General features: G+C 40.2%; 1 protein-coding gene across 1 annotated transcript in view; it reads right to left on the bottom strand.

Moving 5' to 3' along the window:
• XRCC4 (X-ray repair cross complementing 4) overlaps positions 1-22,585 on the bottom strand; it is a 620,495-nt gene that overhangs the window by 479,192 nt on the left and 118,718 nt on the right. Inside the window, exons 2-3 of the mRNA XM_073624458.1 lie at positions 16,385-16,544; positions 12,600-12,790 (exon numbers count right to left, since the gene is read on the bottom strand). Of these exons, the coding sequence (XP_073480559.1) occupies positions 12,600-12,790; positions 16,385-16,523 (330 nt within the window). The 5' untranslated portion in view covers positions 16,524-16,544. The remainder of the gene's footprint in view (positions 1-12,599; positions 12,791-16,384; positions 16,545-22,585) is intronic.

Below are 22,585 nucleotides of genomic sequence, written 5' to 3'. Positions count from 1 at the left end.
ACAAAAGAGACAGGAAAAAAAGAAGCACACAAAATAGAAAGGAGTACACAAAATGGAAGAAGCAGAGAAAACTTTCTATCATGAACGTGGCATTCTTGTAGGGAAACGGGAGTGCAAAACTTTGGAACATGGAGGAGGTGAGTAGCTTTAGGAGAATGTACAACAGAGGTTAGAAGTTAGGCTTATGTAGGACAGTGTTCTGCAGGAGAGACAATCTAAGATGGACACTGTTCAGGTACAGTCTCCATCACTCTATTGTTTGGATAGCTTTGGAAATGTCTTTTCTGTGCCCTAAAAATATGCAATTATTATAGAACATGTTAGCTATTACATGTATAGAGCATACACACAATTCTAGATACTAACTAAACTAAAGAAAATCTTCAAAAACATTCATTGCAATCTTTACATAAACCACAAAATAACTTAAACATTCTGTGTGCTGTACATTTTTTTAGTGGAAGTGGTTGGAAAATGACATTTGGTCCCCAAAAGCTTTCTCCACAATGCAACAATGAATATGACACACAGGGATTTTCTTTTGAGAACCACAGATGATATATGTTAATAAACCATCATTGAACATCTCTGTTTCCGAAGTGTGAGAGCTTAAGTAAATTCATCTTCATGGAAAACACATGCTGAAACGTATGCAGAACCCTCTGCTGGATCTCTTTGTTTTTTGATCCAGGAAGTAAACAATTCTAAACAATAAGATAATACAGTACATCCATTTCCTGTTGATTATTTATATTGTAATCCATGTGAACAAAGAGCTTTTCCCCTTTCCTTCATGCTCATGTGAACAAAGAGCTTTTCTGAGGTAAAAGGACCAGAATGTTTTTTTTTTTTCAAAAAGGTATATCAGCAGGTTAATACATAATGTTTGTCAATTTAGTGACAGACATATATGCGGTATAGAGACAGTTACTTCTGGAAATTTTTTTTTATATGAACCCTAGCACACATTTGTAATAAGCACGTTGATTGATACAAATAGCATGAAATTCAAGACCACAAATAGACATAAAATAACATTCAAAGTGCTCATTTGCAAAAAATCTACAACAAATGAGAATTCTTCCCCCTAAAACAAGTTTGAGAAGGGTTGTATGAAGAGGTATCCATAGATATGACTATTTACCAAAGCCACTGAACAATTGAATAAATAGTGCAACGATTGTCATGCCTATGGGTAGTACTGTATAACAGGGCAAAACTTTAATCTGCTACTATTGCGTTATCTTTTTTTTTTTTTTTGTATAGTAGTTTTGAAGAGAATTTTAATGTGAAATTCTAATATATTTTTGATCAAGTTACATAACGTCACTATTTTCATAATATACAAAAAAAATATCATCACCATGGCTCTTAGATCAAAAGGTAATCAAAAGCATTCAAAAATGTGCCTGGCCCAGCAGTCTGTTCCAATCACTTGTTTAGAAAAAATAGGATTTTTATATACAGCTTATCTATAAAATCCTTTTCTTGGGAATACATCACTGGACACAGAGGCTTGGTAATTACTTAGTGGGTTAGATAGTACCTTCAGGTGATTGGACATTGGTAACCCTAATTACAAAGTGAGTTCCTCCCCTATATAACCCCTCCCATATGGAGAGTACCTCAGTTTTGTAGCTAAGCAATAAGTACACCAACGTATAATTTCGAAGAGGGGCGGGAGCTCTGTGTCCCGTGATGTATTCCCAAGAAAAGGATTTTACAGGTAAGCTGTATATAAAAATCCTATTTTCTTGTTCATACATCACGGGACACAGAGGCTTGGTAATTACTTAGTGGGATGTCCTAAAGCAATTCCCAAATTGAGCGGATGAAGACACAGATCAGAAAATACATAGACCTCCAACGGACAAGAGGATCTATACTGCTGCCTGCAGCACACTGCGCCCGAAGGTGGCATCCTCATGCCCTCTTACATCCACGTGATAGAATCTAGTGAATGTATGGAGTGAAGACTAAGCTGCAGCCTTGCAGATCTGAGCCATGGAGGCCTGGTGATGCACTGCCCATGAAGCACTAACTGCTCTAGTTGAGTGTGCCTTAACCTGAAAAGGAGGAATATTCTTCTTTATACCATAGGCCTGAATAATAACTTGCCAAATCCATCTAGAAATAGTGTATTTCACTGCCGCCTGGCCCTTTCTGGGGCCTTCTGGCAGAATAAACAGACAATCAGTCTTTCGTATCTGAGCGGTTGCCTGCAGAAAGATACTGACTGCTCTTACAACATCTAGAGAGTGTAACAACTCCTTATCCGCGGACTGTGGATCTGGAAAAAATGACGGTAGGACCACACCTTGATTCAGATGGAATCCTGACACCACCTTAGGTAAAAAAGTCTCTTTACAAGAAAGAGCTGCTAATTCTGATACTCTTCTAGCCGAGGAAATGGCTACCAAAAAGACCAGTTTCTTTGTCAGAAGAACTAAAGAAGCATGGTGCAATGGTTCAAAGGGTTGTTCTTGAAAAACAGGCAAAACCAAATTCAGATCCCATGGGCACACAGGAGGTTTGACTGGCGGATTCAAGCGCAGTGCCCCCTGAATAAAGGCCCGGACCAGGGAATGTGAGGCAAGTGGCTTTTGAAAGAATACTGATAAGGCCGAGATCTGGACCTTGATAGTGCTCAAAGCCAGCCTCATTTCAATGCCTAACTGAGGAAAAGCAAGAATCCTGCTAATGGCATACTTTCTAGGATGCCACCCCCTGAGTTCATACCAGGAAACATATGCCTTCCAGATTCTGTAATAGATGAGCCTGGAGGCTGGCTTCCTAGCATTAATCAGACTGAAAAGGACTGATTCCGAGAGCCCACGGCTTTTCAGAATGTGGGTCTCAGCAGCCAAACCGTTAAATTCAGACTTCGTAAAGTAGGATAATGTGGAAGTAGGTCTAAACACAGTGTCTATCTCATTTTCTCCAAAATTTGCAAGTCAGGGAAAAAAAAAATGGTTAGATTTACATTTCGAGTCTATGCTTATGTAGCCATGCTTAATCACTTGCCATCCAGTGAACATATACAGTATAAATGTCCTGGATGGCAAATGGTTATATTAGGATCATAGCTGCAGCTGTCATATAATGATTTTTTACAGCCGTGATCGGATTTTAAGTTTCACCTGCCCAACCGCTTTTAAAGTGCTTGAAATCCACCCACATTTTCCTCCACTGCCCGCTGTGGATTCTGGGCTCTCCGATTCCATCTGGGAGCCTGGGATCTTGGTAAGCAGTCAGGACCGCTGCTTACAAAGACGACAGAGTAAATTACTTTACTCAATCTCCTCTATGATACCGAAAGCAATGAGGATTTTGTCACTTCTGGTTTCAAAGCTGTCATTTTCTGGCTGTTACAGACAAGAAAATAGCTAATCAAACACAGTCTGTTTGAAGGGGAGACATCAGGGGTGCCCAAAGCGATCACAATGGGGTTTGTTCACCCCCTTGTCATAACGATAAAGTTAAATGAACAAAAAGTGTAAAAAAATAAAGTTAAATAAAATAAACAAAAATAGTAAAAAAAAAAACAAAAAAACTAAAAGCACCCATGTACCCCCATGCAAATGCAAACAAGCTCGTAGATTTGGCATGTAAACAACAATTGCACCAAACATGTTAAGTATAGCTGCAAACATCAAAGTGAAAGCAATAATTCACAATTAACTCTAAACTGATGAATCATAAAAGATTTTAAAGTCACCCATGGATGAGTTTGGGTATCGTAGTTTGTAGCCATTTCACAAGGAATGTGAAATTTAAATCTTGACATGTTTGGAATCTATTTAACTTAGCATAACATCATCTTTTATATTTTACGAAAAATCGGTATACTATGTCTTTGTGCACTAAAATGTATTTTTTTCTGACAATTTGCATTTGATAAATGGTTGTGCAAATATTGTGTGACATAGTAATTAGCTAAAGTTGCCATTTTATTTAAAGTTTAAAAATTGCAAGGCAAGCAGTTACAGTATGTCAGGTTAAAGCTGGACACACACACACTATACAATTTCCTTTAGATTTACAGAGAAAATTGAGTACTGTCCGTGATACTTTTTTTATTTGCACTAACATACAATTTTTCAGGACAAGCTTTCGGGGTATGTCCCCTTCTTCAAGGTCCAAGCAGTACTGATTCACAAATTTTTAAGCAGAATGTTAAAGAAGAAGAAAAAAACAAAAAAAAAAAAAAAAAACAAAAAAAAAAAAAAAGAGAAAACCAAACACATACAAATCAATGGTAATAAAGATAGCAGCAGAGTTAGTGAGATAAGACAGAGGGAGAGCTAGGGGGGAATGCAGGGGGGGGGATACTAGTCACAGAGCGGTCGTAAAACTTTAGCATAATGTGTAAGGAAACCAATATCTAAATTCAGGCCATTATTCTTCGTGTCAAAAAGAAGTATCATTCTTAGTTCAAACGTTTTCCTTTCCTGGATAGTTCTGAAATTCCCTTTAAGAACTAAGACATTGAGGTCTTCTATAGTGTGGTCCGATTGTGAGATACTTCTTTTTGACACGAAGAATAATGGCCTGAATTTAGATATTGGTTACCTTACACATTATGCTAAAGTTTTACGACCGCTCTGTGACTAGTATCCCCCCCCCCCTGCATTCCCCCCTAGCTCTCCCTCTGTCTTATCTCACTAACTCTGCTGCTATCTTTATTACCATTGATTTGTATGTGTTTGGTTTTCTCTTTTTTTTTTGTTTTTTTTGTTTTTTTTTTTTCTTCTTCTTTAACATTCTGCTTAAAAATTTGTGAATCAGTACTGCTTGGACCTTGAAGAAGGGGACATACCCCGAAAGCTTGTCCTGAAAAATTGTATGTTAGTGCAAATAAAAAAAGTATCACGGACAGTACTCAATTTTCTCTGTCACAATTGCACTAATACGGCTACAATCAAATCAAGTACTTTAGATTTACCAAAATCATATAATATAAGGTCAAACCTTAAGAGTAGGGTTGGGAGATTTAAAAAAAAAAAAAAAAAAATCTGCGATTTTTTTAAAAAAACTTGATTCACGATTCGAATCGAGTTTTTTTTTGGACACCGTGCCGGTCCTGAGGAGCTGCAGGCAGGAGTTTTTAGGAAAGGCCGCGGTTTCGGCCTAGTCCGCAGCATCCAGCCTCGCGGACTAGGCCAAAGCCCTGGCCTCACCTAAAAACTCCTGCCCGCAGCTCCTCAGGACCGGAGCGGTGAAAAAAAAAATCTAAAAAAATCGATTTGCTTAAATTTTGAATCGATTTGACCTCTCAACTCGATTCAAGATTTAAATCGATTTTTTCCCCAGCCCTACTTAAGAGTTACAATTTGCATGCAATCAGGCAGGCCCTTGCACTACATGGTTTTGGTAAATCTAAAGGAAATGAGTCAACAAAGGTTTTATAGTGTGTATGGGGTCTAAGACACATTGATGAACAGCAGACGACATTAGAAGGAAAGTAGTAGCATTATACTATAAACCTACCTTAGCAGGGTCTTCAAAAGGACTGTCGATGAGGCCTTGTCATAAGTATTCTTGTGGGGGGGGGGCGCATGCGCGGCTCTTCAAGATGGTGGACATGTAAGTCGTGAGCACCGGTCCCACTCCGCTCTCCATCGGTACACGATTGCAACAGGGGTAAGGAATATCAACCCCTTAAACCTCCTAGCACCTCATGGTAAAAATTGAGGATCAAAGACCCTACACCCCCAGACCCAGCCAGTGTCTCGGCCTACACCACTATGGACTTCTTCCTGACCAGGCCTCAATCCCCGGTCTCGATTTCACAGGGGGACCCGGAGGAATACATCAGCGCTCTCATGGCAGATGACAACTCACAACCAGCTCTCTCCTCGCAACACCCCTCACCTCCCCAGAACTGCTCGATGTCAAACTTCAAGCGCTTGTAAAGCAGCTAACAAGGGGCATAGCCCAAGAGGTAGGGAAGATCTCCAGGCAACTCAGGGGAGAGATAGACCAGCTCGGTGAGCACACAGCCACATTAGAGACTAAATCTGACGAGATGATTCACTATGTTCAAGCTCTAGAACAGTGGCCATCAACTCTGTCCTCAGGGCCCACTAACAGGCCAGGTTTGCAAGATAACTGAAATACATCACAGGTGATATCATTTTCTGCTCAGTGATTGCAGTATTCTAGTCTGCATCTCCCCAAGGTAATACATAAAACCTGGCCTGTTAGTGGGCCCTGAGGACAGGGTTGATGACCACTGCTCTAGAAGAGGAGAATGCTTCCCTTTAACACTTTGTATCCCAACTACAACTTCAGCAAGAAGACCTGGAAAATAGAGAAAGACGCCAAAACTTAAGGATCCGAGGAGTCTCATAAAATGTGATTGACAACAACATCCGGCCGTACCTTCTAGGCTTGTTTAACAATCTTGCATCTAATATTGTAGACATAGACTGGCGCCTGGACCGGGCTCACAGATCCTTGGCTCCTAAACCCCCTACAGGTGCTTGACCATGAGATATAGTTGTGTGGTTCCATTACTATGACAGCAAAGTAGCATTTACCCTGGCCAACCGCAACTGTTCTCATATAAAGGAGACAAAATACAAATCTTCAGTGACCTCTCTTCAATCACCCTGGTCAAAAGGTGCTCTCCACGGCCCATTACCTCCTATCTTCAACTACACAAGATCCCCTACTACTGGGGCTTCCCGTTTCATCTCAGTGTCACAAAGGATGGTGCCCAACATGTCCTTCGAGACCTGCAAGAAGGGGATTCCTTTTACAAAAATCTGGACTTACCCCCACTACCAGCAGAAGATGGGCAACCACCACCTTCAACCCCCTGGGCCCCAACAGTCCCATCCAAGATCTAGACCCCTGTGAGAGGAAGAGGAATGAAGTCCTACTCCACTCCCCAACGTTTTCAATGTCCCAGACAGCCTACCTGATCATCTGTGAGTCGTCTTTCAAGATTATTTTCTTGGGGTTGTGGATCCTCGTCACTCCTCACACGGGTTTGATTAATTTTTCATATTCAGATATGGAGGGCTAGTTCTTCTACCCTCTCCTCCCATTGAGGTGCTTTGTTTTATTGTTTGATAATCTATATATGGTTTAAAGGAGACATTTGTTCGCTAATATTATGACTGGAGCAGCGAGGCGGAGTACCTTATCTCACCCTTGTTGGAAGCCACTTTGCTCCCCATATGTCCTATGGCTGCGGCCGTGGACTCCTCTCGGGCCTACAACTGTTGTTCGTGTTTTGCCTTTTTACGTCAGTTATAAAGCAACAAAATTCCTCATGGACCTTTTTTGTGCTCCTCTTTTTCTTTTTTTTTGTGTCGTTTATTTTTTTTCTCTCATGTTACACTATATTATGTTATCTGATATAAGGTCATCAATCTATACATACACCATTGGGGTATCACCCACTGCACCAAACTCACATTGGCATATTTCCACAGTCCCACTATGGCTCTGAAAATATTGTCTTACAATGTGAAAGGTTTGAATTTCATCAAAAAAAGATGGCTGGCTGTGAAAGAGTTCAGGGCCTCTGGTGCGGATGCGATTCTGATTCAGGAGACTCACTTTCATGCCGGAGGTTTCTTTAATTTTGCTTCCAAATACTTCCCGGTCTCTTATATGGCGTCTGACTCATCTGGTAAGGCTGGCGTTGCAGTATTGATCAGACTCTCCAGATGAAGTCTATCTGGTTCCACATGGTTGATATATAATATTGAAATGCAATTTTATGTCCAGTCCTATTACACTCCTCCCCAAAAGATGTTTTCCAGACTGGACAATTTTTTTGTGACAGCCTCCTTCCTGCCAAACACAGTGTCACCCGACCTGGGTACAATGACCTGGTCGGATCATGCTCCCTTGACCTTGGACCTTTCCCTTTCTACTGCATTCTCTAAGAAGTGCCATTGGAGACTCAATGAGACATTGCTCAATCACCCAAAGTCCAAAGATTAACTTCTGCTTGTGCTAACTGAATAAATCCAACTTAATGTAGGTTCTGTGTCTAATCCATCCACTTTGTGGGAGGCCCATGAGGCATACTTCCAAGGGCAATGTATTTCTGTGAGCTGTCACAGAAAGAAGGATGCAGCCTTTTTAAAATCCTCTCTGCTAGCCAAGCTGCATTCTGCTGAACGCTCTTTGGTACATTTCCCCACAGTGGTCTGGTTGTGGACATAAAGCTCTCTGCGAAACCAGATTAAATCTCTGGAGATGTCGGGTATAGCTAAATTCCTCCTTTGGGTGAAACAAAAGTTCTATGAGTTCTCCAACAAACCACATAGGATGTTTGTCTCCCTTCTCAATCCTAGACCCTTCCACTCCTTCTCTGATCAGCTTAAACAGTCAGAAGGTATGCCTACCCACTGCCCACAGACCATGACCCGGGTCTTTGGCGAATTTTACAATAAACTCTATAACTGCTTAACTCCTACTCTTCACCTTCCTGGCAGATATAAAGCCAACTAAACTATTTGAGACAGATCGAGACAATCACATTGTCTGATTTTTGAAAGAATTTATTTGCAAATTATGGTGGAAAATAAGTATTCTGTCAATATCAAAAGTTAATTTCAATACTTTGTTATATATCCTTTGTTGGCAATGACAGAGGTCAAACGTTTTCTGTAAGTCTTCACAAGGTTGTCACACACTGTTGCTGGTATGTTGGCCCATTCCTCCATGCAGATCTCCTCTAGAGCAGTGATGTTTTGGGGCTGTCACTGGGCAACACGGACTTTCAACTCCCTCCAAAGGTTTTCTATGGGGTTGAGAACTGGAGACTGGCTAGGCCACTCCAGGACCTTGAAACGCTTCTTACGAAGCCACTCCTTCGTTGCCCAGGCGGTGTGTTTGGGATCATTGTCACGCTGAAAGACCCAGCCACATTTCATCTTCAATGCCCTTGCTGACGGGAGGAGGTTTGCACTCAAAAACTCACGCTACATGGCCCCATTCATTCTTTCATGTACACGGATCAGTCGTCCTGTTCCCTTTGCAGAGAAACAACCCCAAAGCATGATGTTGCCACCCCCATGCTTCACAGTAGGTATGGTGTTCTTTGGTTGCAACTCAGCATTCTCTCTCCTCCAAACACGACGAGTTGTGTTTCTACCAAACAGTTCTACTTTGGTTTCATCTGACCATATGACATTCTCCCAATCCTCTTCTGGATCATCCAAATGCTTTCTAGCAAACCTCAGACGGGCCCGGACATGTACTGGCTTAAGCAGGGGGACACGTCTGGCACTGCAGGATCTGAGTCCCTGGCGGCTTAGTGTGTTACTGATGGTAGCCTTTGTTACGCTGGTCCCAGCTCTCTGCAGGTCATTCACTATGTCCCCCCGTGTGGTTCTGGGATTTTTGCTCACCATTCTTGTGATCATTTTGACCCCACGGGGTGAGATCTTGCATGGAGCCCCAGATCAAGGGAGATTATCAGTGGTCTTGTATGCCTTCCATTTTCTAATTATTGCTCCCACAGTTGATCTCTTCACACAAAGCTGCTTGCCTATTGCAAATTCAGTCTTCCCAGCCTGGTGCAAGTATACAATTTTGTTTCTGGTGTCCTTCGACAGCTTTTTGGTCTTCACCATAGTGGAGTTTGGAGTGTGACTGTTTGAGGTTGTGGACAGGTGTCTTTTATACTGATAACAAGTTCAAACAGGTGCCATTAATACAGGTAATGAGTGGAGTACAGAGGAGCCTCTTAAAGAAGAAAATACAGGTCTGTGAGAGCCAGAAATCTTGCATGTTTGTAGTTGACAAAATACTTATTTTCCACCATAATTTGCAAATAAATTCTTTCAAAAATCAGACAATGTGATTGTTTGGATTTGTTTCCACATTTTGTCTCTCATAGCTGAGGTATACCTATGACAATTACAGGCCTCTCTCGTCTTTTTAAGTAGGAGAACTTGCACAATTGGTGGCTGACTAAATACTTTTTTCCCCACTGTAGATGGACAGAGATTGAGGCTGTTTGTTTCCTGTCCACCCCTGCTCTCTTATCTGGTCGCCCACCCTATATCAAGACCCCAAGCTCCATAGGTTATTTCTAGGCCCTATGTTGTTTACTTTAAAAATTTGGCGTACCTGTGCCGCCAAGTTCTCTCTCTCTTCACCATGCCCCCCTTATCTAATGTGCTTTTCAATCCTCTAATCCCGGACGGCCTATCCTATCCTCGAATGATCCCTTGGGTCCAGGCCGGCCTGTTTCAACTTCGCCATTTTACCCTCCCAGTTACTCGTAAATTCCGAACCTTTGCCGACTCTCAATCCAAATACCAGCTACCAAAAAACCTGCTATAGTCCTACCTTCAAATAAATCACTACTTAGCAACCCTCTCCCCATCTCTTATCTTACCTAAACCAACAGCTTTTGAACTCATTTGTTCCCAAGGACCTCATCAATTGTGATTAATCTCTGTTACATATCAGCTACTTCATGAGTCTTCCCCACTCTCTGAAGAACTTAACACCTACATGCGGAAATGGTCCCAAATCATACAACAGCCAATTTCTCTCCCACAATGGGATAAGATTTGGTCCTTAACTCTCAAAGTATCCAGGTGTGTGGCGCAGAGAGAGACAGCGTTTAAGGTATTATTATTCTAGTATAGGACACCAGAGGTACTACACCGCCTTGATCCCCTACTATCTTCCTTGGGTTGGAGATGTGGTAAAATAAGAGGCACCCATTACCATATCTTCTGGCAATGTGAGTTAATCACACCCTTTTGGTCTATAGTGATGTCTCTGCTCCAACGAATATTTGATTCGTCTCTCCCGTTGGAGTTACATCTTCCTCCTAGGCCTTCCTTTTCCTGAAATTGGGAAATTTTCAAACAAACTAGCTTAAAATATTTTATTGGCTGCCAAGAGAGTAATCCCAATGTGTTGGTTATCTCCTACTCCCCCTCTCAGGATCAACTTTCGAAGGTTATTGTTGAAATTCACAGAATGGCGCATATGACAGCCCTAGTGGAAGATGTTGTGGCCAGGTTCGACAAAATTTGGCATCTATTTGACAACTCTGAGTTTGGCTCCCCTCCCTAATCCCAATTGAGCCTTATGTACTATTTCGGCACCACAGCACCCTGCCTCTACATTCCCTCTTTTCTCCTGTGCAGATTCAGTCTAAATATACAGCTTAACATTCCATAACCCCATGGTGCATATTTTCCTGTATTTTTAAACTGATATACCTTCAAGTGTTTATTTGTTGTTTACATGTTGTTCCTCATGAGTAGACAACAACCTTAATACGCCTGCATTCGATCTACCTGCATTCGTTACATCTTTGTAAAATTTAACCATGCTTTTACTGTGCATGACATGGTTTGTTTGTAATTCATAAAACCTTAATAAAAATACAAAAAAAAGTAGTCTTGTATGTCACTCAGTAATACACATTTGTGAGCCTGAACTTTTACACATTCAAACTATTATACACTAATGTATAAGAAGATATCAAGCAGGTAGACGCTAAACAAATATATTACAAGGGCCAGAAGGCTAATAAGACACATTATACCTCCCAGGAGATATATCATATTTGGTATCTAACTAATCCTAAATTCATTCTGCTAATTCATTTTCTGGCTCTCAGATTGTGAATATAGATGTACCCACAGGAGCAGTAATTCAGCAGTAAAATAAGCAAATGAACATAATTCCTGAAATAAGCAGCATTACCGTAACACAAACTTTGCTGGTCTGATTGGCTAATTAATTCTATTGTACAATGTGTAAAGTAAACACCTCTGACTTACCTGTGTAGTGGTGTTGCACATATTCTATTTATTATTCTTTCTTTTTTTATTATAGTTATGAGAAAAAATATTGTATATTAATATTATGTAATCCTCAATCCAGCCAAGAGGAAACTCCGGTATTCTTTTCACATATTTGCAAGATTATTTTCAGCTGTGCTGCACTAAACCTTCTGTTTACAGATCCCAAAAAGTCAGAGCAGTGACTCATCAGAGGGCCAAGTCTGAGATGTCAAGCTGGGTCCTACTGATGTATGACTGGCCATACACTATACAATTTTCTTATTAAATTGTCTTTAGATTTACCTTCAACTATGTAGTGCAAGGGCCTGCCTGACTGCATACACATTGAAAGTGTTCAGGTTTTACCTCATATTATATGGTTTTGGTAAATCTAAAGGAAAACTAAATAAGAAAATTGTATAATGTATGGCCAGCTTAACTTTAGTAGAGATAGATAGATAGATAGATAGATAGATAGATAGATAGATAGATAGATAGATAGATAGATAGATAGATAGATAGATAGATAGCATTTTTTAAAAATAACTAATTTAAAACCACAGTTTAAAAACATAACTAAAATGAAAATGACCTAAAATCATTATTGGTTTTCTTTAATAGGAGAGCAAAAACAACAGGACGACGATAGGCTGAATTGTAAAATAACCTGTTAATGATTAACTTCAATTAACAGAATTGAAATTTCCCCCATATAGTTCAAGATTTCATGAGCAAACTACCAAGTACAGTATATCCACTATACTCAAGTATAAACTTAATTTCTTCTTTCTATCAACAATTAAAAGTGCTACTTACCGAAACATCCTTTAATTTTTTCTCATACGTAAAGCAATATGTGTCATAAGCGTCTCCATCCTGTACAAGATCAAAATTATATTTGCTAGCTGGCAGTGTTGCAGTAACTAGGGCTTTCTTTAATTCCTCAACATATTTTAGCTTTTCCATCTCCATATCTACTGCTTCCCTGGATACGTCTTCTGCAGACACTTTTAAAAAAGAAAAAAGAAAAAAAGAAAAACTTTCAGGAGGTAAAAGCTCCATATGTAAGCAAATTGCCCCTGGATCATTCTGTGATCTTAGAACATTATGAATAACCCCATTCTTTTGTTCTTTCTTATTTATCATCTACTAACTGCATCACTTTTCTAGAACTTTGTATTGTGTTGACTCCTCAAACACTGCTTTTTTAAAAGGTATTCACATGATTTAACATTGATTACAGCAATCAGACACCCAGGCAGAAGGGAAAAGAATACAAGGACTGATTCTTCTGTCTTGTATGAAGACTGCAAGACTTGCACGGGAATTTGCGTCATACTTTTGTTGCTCATATGGATTGCATCCCCGTAACATAAATAATGGCAAATGACAGCATAAAGCACAGAGACTGACATATTGTTATGTTGCTGCAAAATATACCTCTCCCATATCCTACTCTTACAATAACATTTTCTTATACTTAAACTAAAACACGCTTTATAAAATATGTTGACCGTATAGTGGAGGATTAGTTCACTATGACCACCAACATGGACCAAGACACGTTACCCAAATAATAGAAAACTACAAAAAGATTCCATCATGCTACTGTTACATCAAAACAATATTTAAAAGACTTTTCACTTTCATGTACTGTATATTTGTAGCATCAGCCTACTAATCACATTGCATCATGTTCCTTTCAAGGACTTTTTTTTAACATCATCTAGTCGGATATACCATATTTCTTTATTGTTCTTCCATATGATAAGTTACTACTTTATGGATAGAATTGCTTGTAAAGGATCGGTCTACTGCGATCTGCGGTTTACCCACTGGCAAAAAGTTGACACCTGCCTGGTGGTAAAGAGCTTATGAATAGTGCTTTTTACAAGAGTGGACATGCTACCTGTGTTGCTGCACAACTGCCTCTCAGGCCAAGCTAAATACAGGCACAGAAACCCTGTAAAGTGAAAACATTTATCTTCCTCCACACTTCCTTCTTCATTACTAACCCGAACTTCCAGTGGTTGGGACATATGCCGATCCCCAGTCGGAGGTACGGCGCTGCAAGCTTACATTGGGGCTATTTACATTGGTGCAGAGGTTGGGCACATTTACAAGTAAGTGGTATACTGTAAAATTATATACAGTTGGTTTAATAAAATACTACACTTAGTACGTTTTTGGTTGTTTGATGGTGTGGTGTTCATGGAGCGATAATGGAGGATAGCGTGTTATCTCAGAAGACCTATTGAAGAATTGTGTTACCAATTTGGATGTTAACATTGCCGATCATATTGAAGGTGGAATTTTTCACTTTAAAGCAGACCTTCAGTCATTTTTTTCAACTTTCCATCTATTAAATCTTCTGCCCTTGTTGTTTTAACTTTGGATAGTAAAACATTTTTTGTCTGCCAGTACCTTATACAGCCCACTTCCTGTTATCTGGTAAAAAGCCTAGGCTTATGACATCATGCACAGCTCTCTCTCTTACTCTGGTGAGAGTTTGCCAGGAAGGGAGGGGGGATGAGTCATAAGAGGACCAATGAGAGCTGCAAGGCTGCAGAGCTGAAGGTGTGCCTCTGTGTGTTTGTGTAAATCCAGGAAGTGAACAGGCAGCAGCTTCAGCTGCCCACAGTTAAAATGGTTGCAGCCAGACTCAGTGGAGGGAGATTTCTGCAGCATATTTGGCAAGTACAGAATCACAATATATATAAAATAATATGCAAAGTGGTTGGGGGGAAGCTTCAGAATGGCAAAGATGTTTTTATTACAAATTATGTGAGCAGAGTGCAGTTTCTCTTTAAAGAGAGCAGCTTCACATATGTCACTATTATAAGGGTAGGCACTTTAATTATACTATCTAGATAACAATTATATAGAATAGAGTTGTTTTAACCACTTCCCATCCCAGCCATAGTCGCATGACGTCCACAGGAGGGATCTCCCATCCTGGGTGGGCGTCATATGACGTCCAGGGCTTCCCGGCCAGCTGAGGGGCGCGCGTGCCCCTGCCGCGTCACTTGGGAGCCGATGCGCGTGCCCTGCGGCCACAATGGCCGCCGGGCACCCGCGATAGCCCATTAACAGAGCAGGACCGTTGATCTGTGTGTGTAAACACATAAATCCACGTCCTGTGAGGTGAGAGGAGACCGATCATGTGTTACCAGTACAGAGCAACACCTATCGGTCTCCTCCCCTTGTGAGTCTCCTCCCCCTACAGAATCACTCCCTAGGTGTCAGAGCTGGGCTCAGCCCTTCCTTCTCTGAGCTGGCTGCTCAGCTGTCGGCTAATTGCCAGCTCCCATCTCTCTCCACAGTAACCCAGCTGTTGTTGATTCTGCTTGTCAGTCCTGCCTACCTAAAGCCGTCCAGCTCACTTGATCTCTGCCTTCGCCTTGGTCACTTCACAAGAAACCATCTCCTGCGTTCCTGTGTAAAGACTGGCTTTGCTGACATCCCTTCTGGCTCCTTATCCTGCTTGCTGTTCCTCTACTTGCATCCCTGACTTCTGGCCTGTCTGATTACTCGATCTGGTTACTGAACTCTGGCTTGGCTGATTACCCGATCTGGTTACTGAACTCTGGCTTGGCTGACTACCCGATCCGGTTACTGGATTCTGGCTATGCTTTGACTATGCTTACTCTATTTACCTTTTTATTTTTATTAATAAACAAGTGTGATTTTACTGTACTTCTGTCTCGGTCTGGTTCATGGTTTCTGACACTAGGAAACACAATTAACCCCTTCCCTGCCAGTGACATTTATACAGTAATCAATGCATTTGTATAGCACTGATCACAGTATAAATGTGAATGGTTCCAAAATAGTGTCAAAAGTGTCCGATACGTCCGCCGCAATGTCACAGTCATAATAAAAATCGCAGATCGCCGTCATTACTAGTAAAAAAAAAAAAAATAATAATTAAAATGTCATAAAACTATCCCCTATTTTGTAGACGCTATAACTTTTGCGCAAACCAATCAATATACACTTATTGCGATTTTTTTACCAAAAATATGTAGAAAAATACATGTCGGCCAAAACTGAGGAAAAATTTTGTTTAAAAAAAAAATGGGATATTTATTATAGCAAAAAGTAAAAAATATTGTGTTTTTTTTCAAACTTGTTGCTCTTCTTTTGTTGATAGCACAAAAAATAAAAACCGCAGAGGTGATAAAATACCACCAAAAGAAAGATCTATTTGTGGGGAAAAAATGATAAAAATTTCATTTGGGTACAGTGTTGCATGACATGAAAATGACATGAAAAAAACATGAAAATGCCCTGTATTGAAGTGGTTATTGATTCCATTGTAAGCTAACGTTTAGTTTTTAACAGCTGCATATGAAGTTGAATCTAGGATTCTAAAGCCTGTGCTGCCTTTTTTTCTTGTGAAAAAAAAAAAACCCTGTGCTGTCTAAATTTAAATTGGTATAAGTCATGCTTTTGTGAGTGGATTATCTGACCAGATGATGACCACTGTATTGCACCAATGGGCTGAGTATAAATATATGGCCCAACTGTACCTAGAATATCCATTTGGTCCATACATGCACACATTGTCTATAGTTTTATACATTTTAAAGTATTTTTACCTTTACCAATCCATGCAGCTTGCCCATCACAAAGTGTTACACTAAATCCTTTCTCTAAATCTTCTTCCCAGCCAATTTGTAAGAAATATGTACTTCCAGGGTTAGAGGCAATAGAAATCTTCTGAACCGTTTTCTCCATGGTCTGTATGATGAACACCAACTACAAAGAAAAACACATTAAATTAGCACATTTAAATTAATCAGCAAAAATCAGCTTTGCATAAATTACCGTATTTATCGGTGTATAACGCGCACTTTTTTCCCCTTAAAATCAGGGGAGAATCGTGGGTGGGTGTTATACGCTGATCCCCGCCGATCCCCCCCGCTGTTTGTGAGCGGAGCGAGCCGGCCACTGATATACATAGATAGCCACGTGTACTTGGCTAGGTTCGGCTAGCTCTGCTCACAGTCACGCCCAGGCTGCAGTTAAACTGCAGTGACTTGTCAGTGTCACTGCAGTTTGAAAATGGCACCGCCGGCGCTGAGATACACAGAGCCGGCTCTTCTCAGCTCCTCTCGTAGTCCTGCCCAGACTGGGAGTGACTGTGAGCGGAGCTAGCCGAACCTAGCCGAGTACACTCGGCTATGTATGTATAAGGGCGGCGATCGGCTCCGCTCACAGTCACGCCCAGTCTGGGCAGGACTACGAGAGGAGCTGAGAAGAGCCGGCTCTGTGTATCTCAGCGCCGGAGGTGCCATTTTCAAACTGCAGTGACACTGACAAGTCACTGCAGTTTAACTGCAGCCTGGGCGAGGCTGCAAATGTCACTGACAAGGCTGCAGATGGACACTGACAAGGCGGCAAGGCTGCAGGTGTCACTGACAAGGCTGCAGGTGTCACTGACAAGGCTGCAGGTGGACACTAACAAGGCTGCAGGTGTCACTGACAAGGCTGCAGGTGTCACTGACAAGGCTGCAGGTGTCACTGACAAGGCTGCAGGTGTCACTGACAAGGCTGCAGGTGGACACTGACAAGCCTGCAAATGACACCGACAAGGTTGCAAATGACACTGGACAAGCATGCAGATGGACACTGACAAGGCTGCAGATGGACACTGATAAGGCTGCATTGATGGGCATTTAAATGTAAGTTTTTTTCCTTAAAAAGTTTTTTTCCTTAAAATTCCCTCCTAAACTTGGGGTGCGTGTTATACGCCGATAAATATGGTATATGTTGAATAAAAAAAAGGCAGGTTAATGAGGTGTGAAAATATTGCACATTTGTGCACTGTTAGATCATCAAGCTCCTGATCCCAAGGACCTTGCAACGCCTTCCCAGATTGTATTCCAACTCCTTTCATCTAACCCAAAGTTGTTTGTTAACAAGAGAGATCTGACTGTGTACTTATGAGTGAACATTTTCAGACCAGACCAAAGGTGACATTGATCTCCTAAAGGCCCCCATTCATTTGTGGTACATCCAAGGTGAGGTTGTTGTAAAATTAAGCAGAAATCATTCATACTTGGAAAACAACTTATATAAAGTATACCTAGTTGATCTGCTGATGTTTTTTAGAGAATACTTACCCCCAGCAAATAGTTACAAAGTTAGATTTAAAAAAGACACAGGTTCATCGAGTTTAACTAAATACATTGAAACCCCCTATATACAGAATCCCTATACTGTACCCACTGTTAATCCAGAGGAAAAAACAGTTTTTAAGGCTTTGTTCAACAATGGGAAAAAAAAGACAATCCTAAGGCATACTAAGGCAATCAGAAATTTCCTGGATCAACAACCTCTTGTGTTATTACTTATGAAATATTAATAGCAAGTTACTGTATATTCTGTGCACTTAGGAATGCAATCAACTGAGCTGACTAGAAACCATATACTGTATAAATGTATTAACAATAATCATAACCCATACAATAAAAATAAGGCACAAATGAAAACATGAAATACCAAATGCTAACACTGCAAACAATATACAAAGTGCTACTTATATTGCAAAAGTCCCAAAACGTGACATTTAAAAATATTAGAGTCCCAAATATAATGTCCAAAAAGTGATAATGTGCTCTGTGCTATCCAAACAACATCAACACTAGTGATTGTAGTGTGCTTCAAACTAATGTGCTACACCATGAAATCTCTCCAATAGACCCATTATGTGCCAAATACACACCGCACTCGGCCTGAAAAAACTAATCAACCTAATCGATTATGAAAATAGTTGTCAACTATTTTCAAAATCTGTTAGTTGGTCAGCTGATTAGTTGGCCTGCATACAGAATGCATTATTGGTTTACATGTCAGTACAGTATATACAGTGCAACACACCTACACCTCAGTACACTGTTTATACATGTCAGTAAGTGCCTAATAACTTGTGAATGTATGAGGAGCAATGCCTCATGGAACATGTAGTCCCGGGCAGAAGAAGGAAGTGATTTAAAGTGATTCTAAGGGCAGAAGTTAATTTTCCTTGCTATAGGGCACTCTGTACTATACTTTGTGGTTTGCTATAGCGGCACTCTGAAGACAGGAGGGGCCAGAAGCACCAGGGGGACCCCAGAAGAGGACAATGGGGGCTGCTCTGTGCAAAACCATTGTACAGGGTAGGTAAGAATGACAAGTTTGTTTAAAAAAAAAACAACGATTACAATCAATCACTTTAAGGACTCTGTGTATAGAAGATCAGCATCTGAACCCAAAGAAGCTGGAGGCTGATAGACTGGAGGTAATATAAGGCATTACAATTACAAAGTAAAAGTTTACCAATATTGTGCAATATACTGGAAAAATTATTATATCCACGCAAAAAAAGTCTTAGCTTTTAGTACTACTTTAAAGAGGAAGTAAACCCTGATGGGTTTTACTTCCTCTTTGTTCCCCTGCAAAGTAAAAGCATAATGGGCTAGTATGCATCGCATACTAGCCCATTATGTGGCACCTACCTGCAAACGAAGCCTGTGCAGTCTCTGCTGGTGGCTGCATCCCTCTTACTTCCGGGGCGGACTCCGACTCTGTGACTGGCCAGAGTCGCATGCACGTGGGAGCCATCAGTCACGGCACGTGCGAGTAAGTAAACAGCACAGAGGGCGGCTTCTTCACAGCGCATGCGCCAATGACAGCGCACGTTTAGGAGATATTTCCACTACATATAGGTAAGCCTCATTCTAGGATTACTTATAGGTAAAAGTCACAATCAGAGGTTTACAGCCACTTTAATATAAAGGATTTATACCCCCCCCCCCAGCCCTTCAAATAGCTTCAAGTCGGACTCCCAGTTAAAATACCCTGTATATCCTACTTCTGGGTATATTTATTATTTTACATATATATATATATATATATATATATGCACATATACAAACACACCACATACACACATATCTTCTGTTCTTCTCAGAGTTAATTTGATATTTTGTTCCCTAACCATATAACTGGTTATTTATATTTACCACTGCATATAGATATTTAAGAATAAATTGTCTTTTTTTCATTTTACATAATAACTAAATTATACACCACACTTTTTTTGAGGTTTATCTGATTAATCTAAACAATAATCGACCAACGAATCGATTATGAAAATAATCGTTAGTTGTAGCCCTACACCGCACTCACCAGATATATTTGACTCCTTGTATTCCCAAGCAAGTCAAAAAGCACCCAATGTAGTCCAGGTTCACACAAACGCTGCCCTCATGTTGAGGAGCTCAAGGTCCGTGAGGATCCTTTCCAGCGCCTGGTGAGTGGGATGTATGTATATGGGACACGACGGGTCTATTGGAGTCATCATGGAGCACACTACAATCACCAGTGTTGATGCTGTTTGGAGTGGCACAGAGCACATTATCGTGTTTTGGACATTGATGTTTATTATATTTGGAACTTGAATTTTTAGTATGTCACAATCTACGAGCAGGGCCCTCCTGTCCCTTCTGTACTGAACTGTGCTGTAATTGTGCTGTCCCCCCTCTACATTGTAAAGCACTGCGTAAACTGTTGGCGCTATATAAATCATGTATAATAATAATAATAATATGGGAACATTTCAATATAAGTAGCACTTTATATATTGTTAGCACCCTTGGCAAGTTTTTTTTTAGGATATAGGGCAACAAAATATTTCCCAAAATACTGTTGAGGTTTCTATACACACACACAAAAAAAAAAGTCATATCAGTTTTCCATCTTGGGGCCCAGGCCTGCTATAATATCTTATTATCAAAGATGAAGACTCGATGCCTATAGTTTGCATGTTCCTGTGTCTGTGTGGGTTTCCTCTGGGTACTCCGGTTTCCTCCCACATTCCAAAGACATGCTGGTAGGGTAATTGGCTTCTGTGTACATTGAACCTGGTATGTGTATGTATGAATGAATGAATGTGAGTTAGGGACCTCAGATTGTGAGCTCCTTGAGGGCAGGGACTGACGTAAACGTATAATATATATATATGTAAAGTGCTGTGTAAATTGACGGCATTATATAAGTACCTGTAATAAATTATAATGTAAATTAGAGCTGCACGATTCTGGCTAAAATGAGAATCACAATTTTTTTGCTTAGAAGATAGATTCCGATTCTCTCACGATTCTCGCAGAGTAACATCATCTTTCACATTAAAACAAAAAAAAAATTGGGCTAACTTTACTGTTTCGTTTTTTTTTTTATTCATTGAAGTGTATTTTTCCCCAAAAAATTGCATTTGAAAGACCACTGGGCAAATACAGTGTGACATAAAATATTGCAGCAATTGCCATTTTATTCCCTAGGGTCTCTGCTAAAATATATATAATGTTTGGGGGTTCCAAGTAATTTTCTAGCAAAAAATATTGATTTTAACCTAAGAAAGAAGTGTCAGAAAAAGATTTAGACTTTAAGTGGTTAAACTTCCTGCATTTACACGTTGTTGAAAACTTGGCAGACTGCCCGATTATTTATTTATACAGAAGTTCTATCCCTTTGATCTAAGAAGGAAGCAGTTAGTTACAATGTTTCATGTTATAAACTTGGCAGACTGCCCGGATGCTTTCTTTTGACAGCTGAGTGAGTAGATAATCTCTCCACTTGTTTATATGAAAGAATCGACAAACTCAGCAGGAGAGATCCTCAGAGGGGGTGAATCGAGAGCACGATTTTTTAACGATTAATTGTGCAGCTCTACTGTAAATAAATACAAAGAATAATGTTGCTCTGATCTAGAATGACATTACATTTCCATACGGCTGGAAGAGTTCTTTCACCACCGTACCATCCTCTCTCAGGAGAAGATAACATTACAGGATTCCTAATCCCACCCTACCCTTTTAGGTTGATTTGTAAATTTCGGTCTACAGAATGTATTTGTGAAGGCTAAACCTGCAAACCTCAGTATACCAACACTGCTGACTTTCATATGCATATACAGGACAACCTCCATGCATGATAAAGGTGAATAGTGACCATCCTGCAATTGCCAACCAACCTGGAATTGTGTCCTGTGTGATGTGGTTTCAAGGCTTTCTTTCTATAATAGACCTATATGTTTTAATGTACTCGCCAGCTTTAATCTGTTTTAAAACATCTGATCTTTAGCTGTGTCTACATTATGAAACATAGACTGATACATGTGTGGCCAGCTTCAGAGGATCCTAATGTCTCAGAAAACAGCTTCACTGAGGTATTGAATATCAGACAAATAAACATGGGGCAGACAACAAGACTCCAACGCTTGTGGTGGACAGATTTCACCTCCTTTACTATGTTTATTTTACCCTAATGTTAGAACAATTGTCTCATTTCTAGTGGAAAGTTCACACCTTTATATTCAGAATGCTACTGCTATAGTATGCTAAAAAAAATACACAATATACAAATTAATAAAATAGTTAAGAAGAAAAATATATTTGTGTGCATATTTTCAACAAACTAACAAATGCTACATATTTGCATTTAAATTGCTAGAAGAAAAAAAAATTTTTTTTCTTTTATTATGTGACATAAAGGGGGAAGATTAAAGCTGGGTTCACATATATGCGAATTGGATGCATTTTACACAGCATCCAAATCGCATAACATGTGAGTGTGACCAGCTTTTTTTCTTTTATTATGTGACATAAAGAGTAAGGAAATTAAGGCTGGGTTCACATATATGTGAATTGGATGCGTTTTACACCACATCCAAATCTTATTAAATGTGAGTGTGACCAGCTTTCAAAGGAGCTGGTTCACACATGTCCAGGGCGGCAGTGGTGCGAATTTGAAAAGGG

The sequence above is a fragment of the Aquarana catesbeiana genome, linkage group LG01 (genome assembly GCF_042186555.1).
Source record: "Aquarana catesbeiana isolate 2022-GZ linkage group LG01, ASM4218655v1, whole genome shotgun sequence".
Taxonomy (NCBI): Eukaryota; Metazoa; Chordata; class Amphibia; order Anura; family Ranidae; genus Aquarana; species Aquarana catesbeiana.
This window is presented reverse-complemented; position numbering and strand designations above follow the sequence as displayed.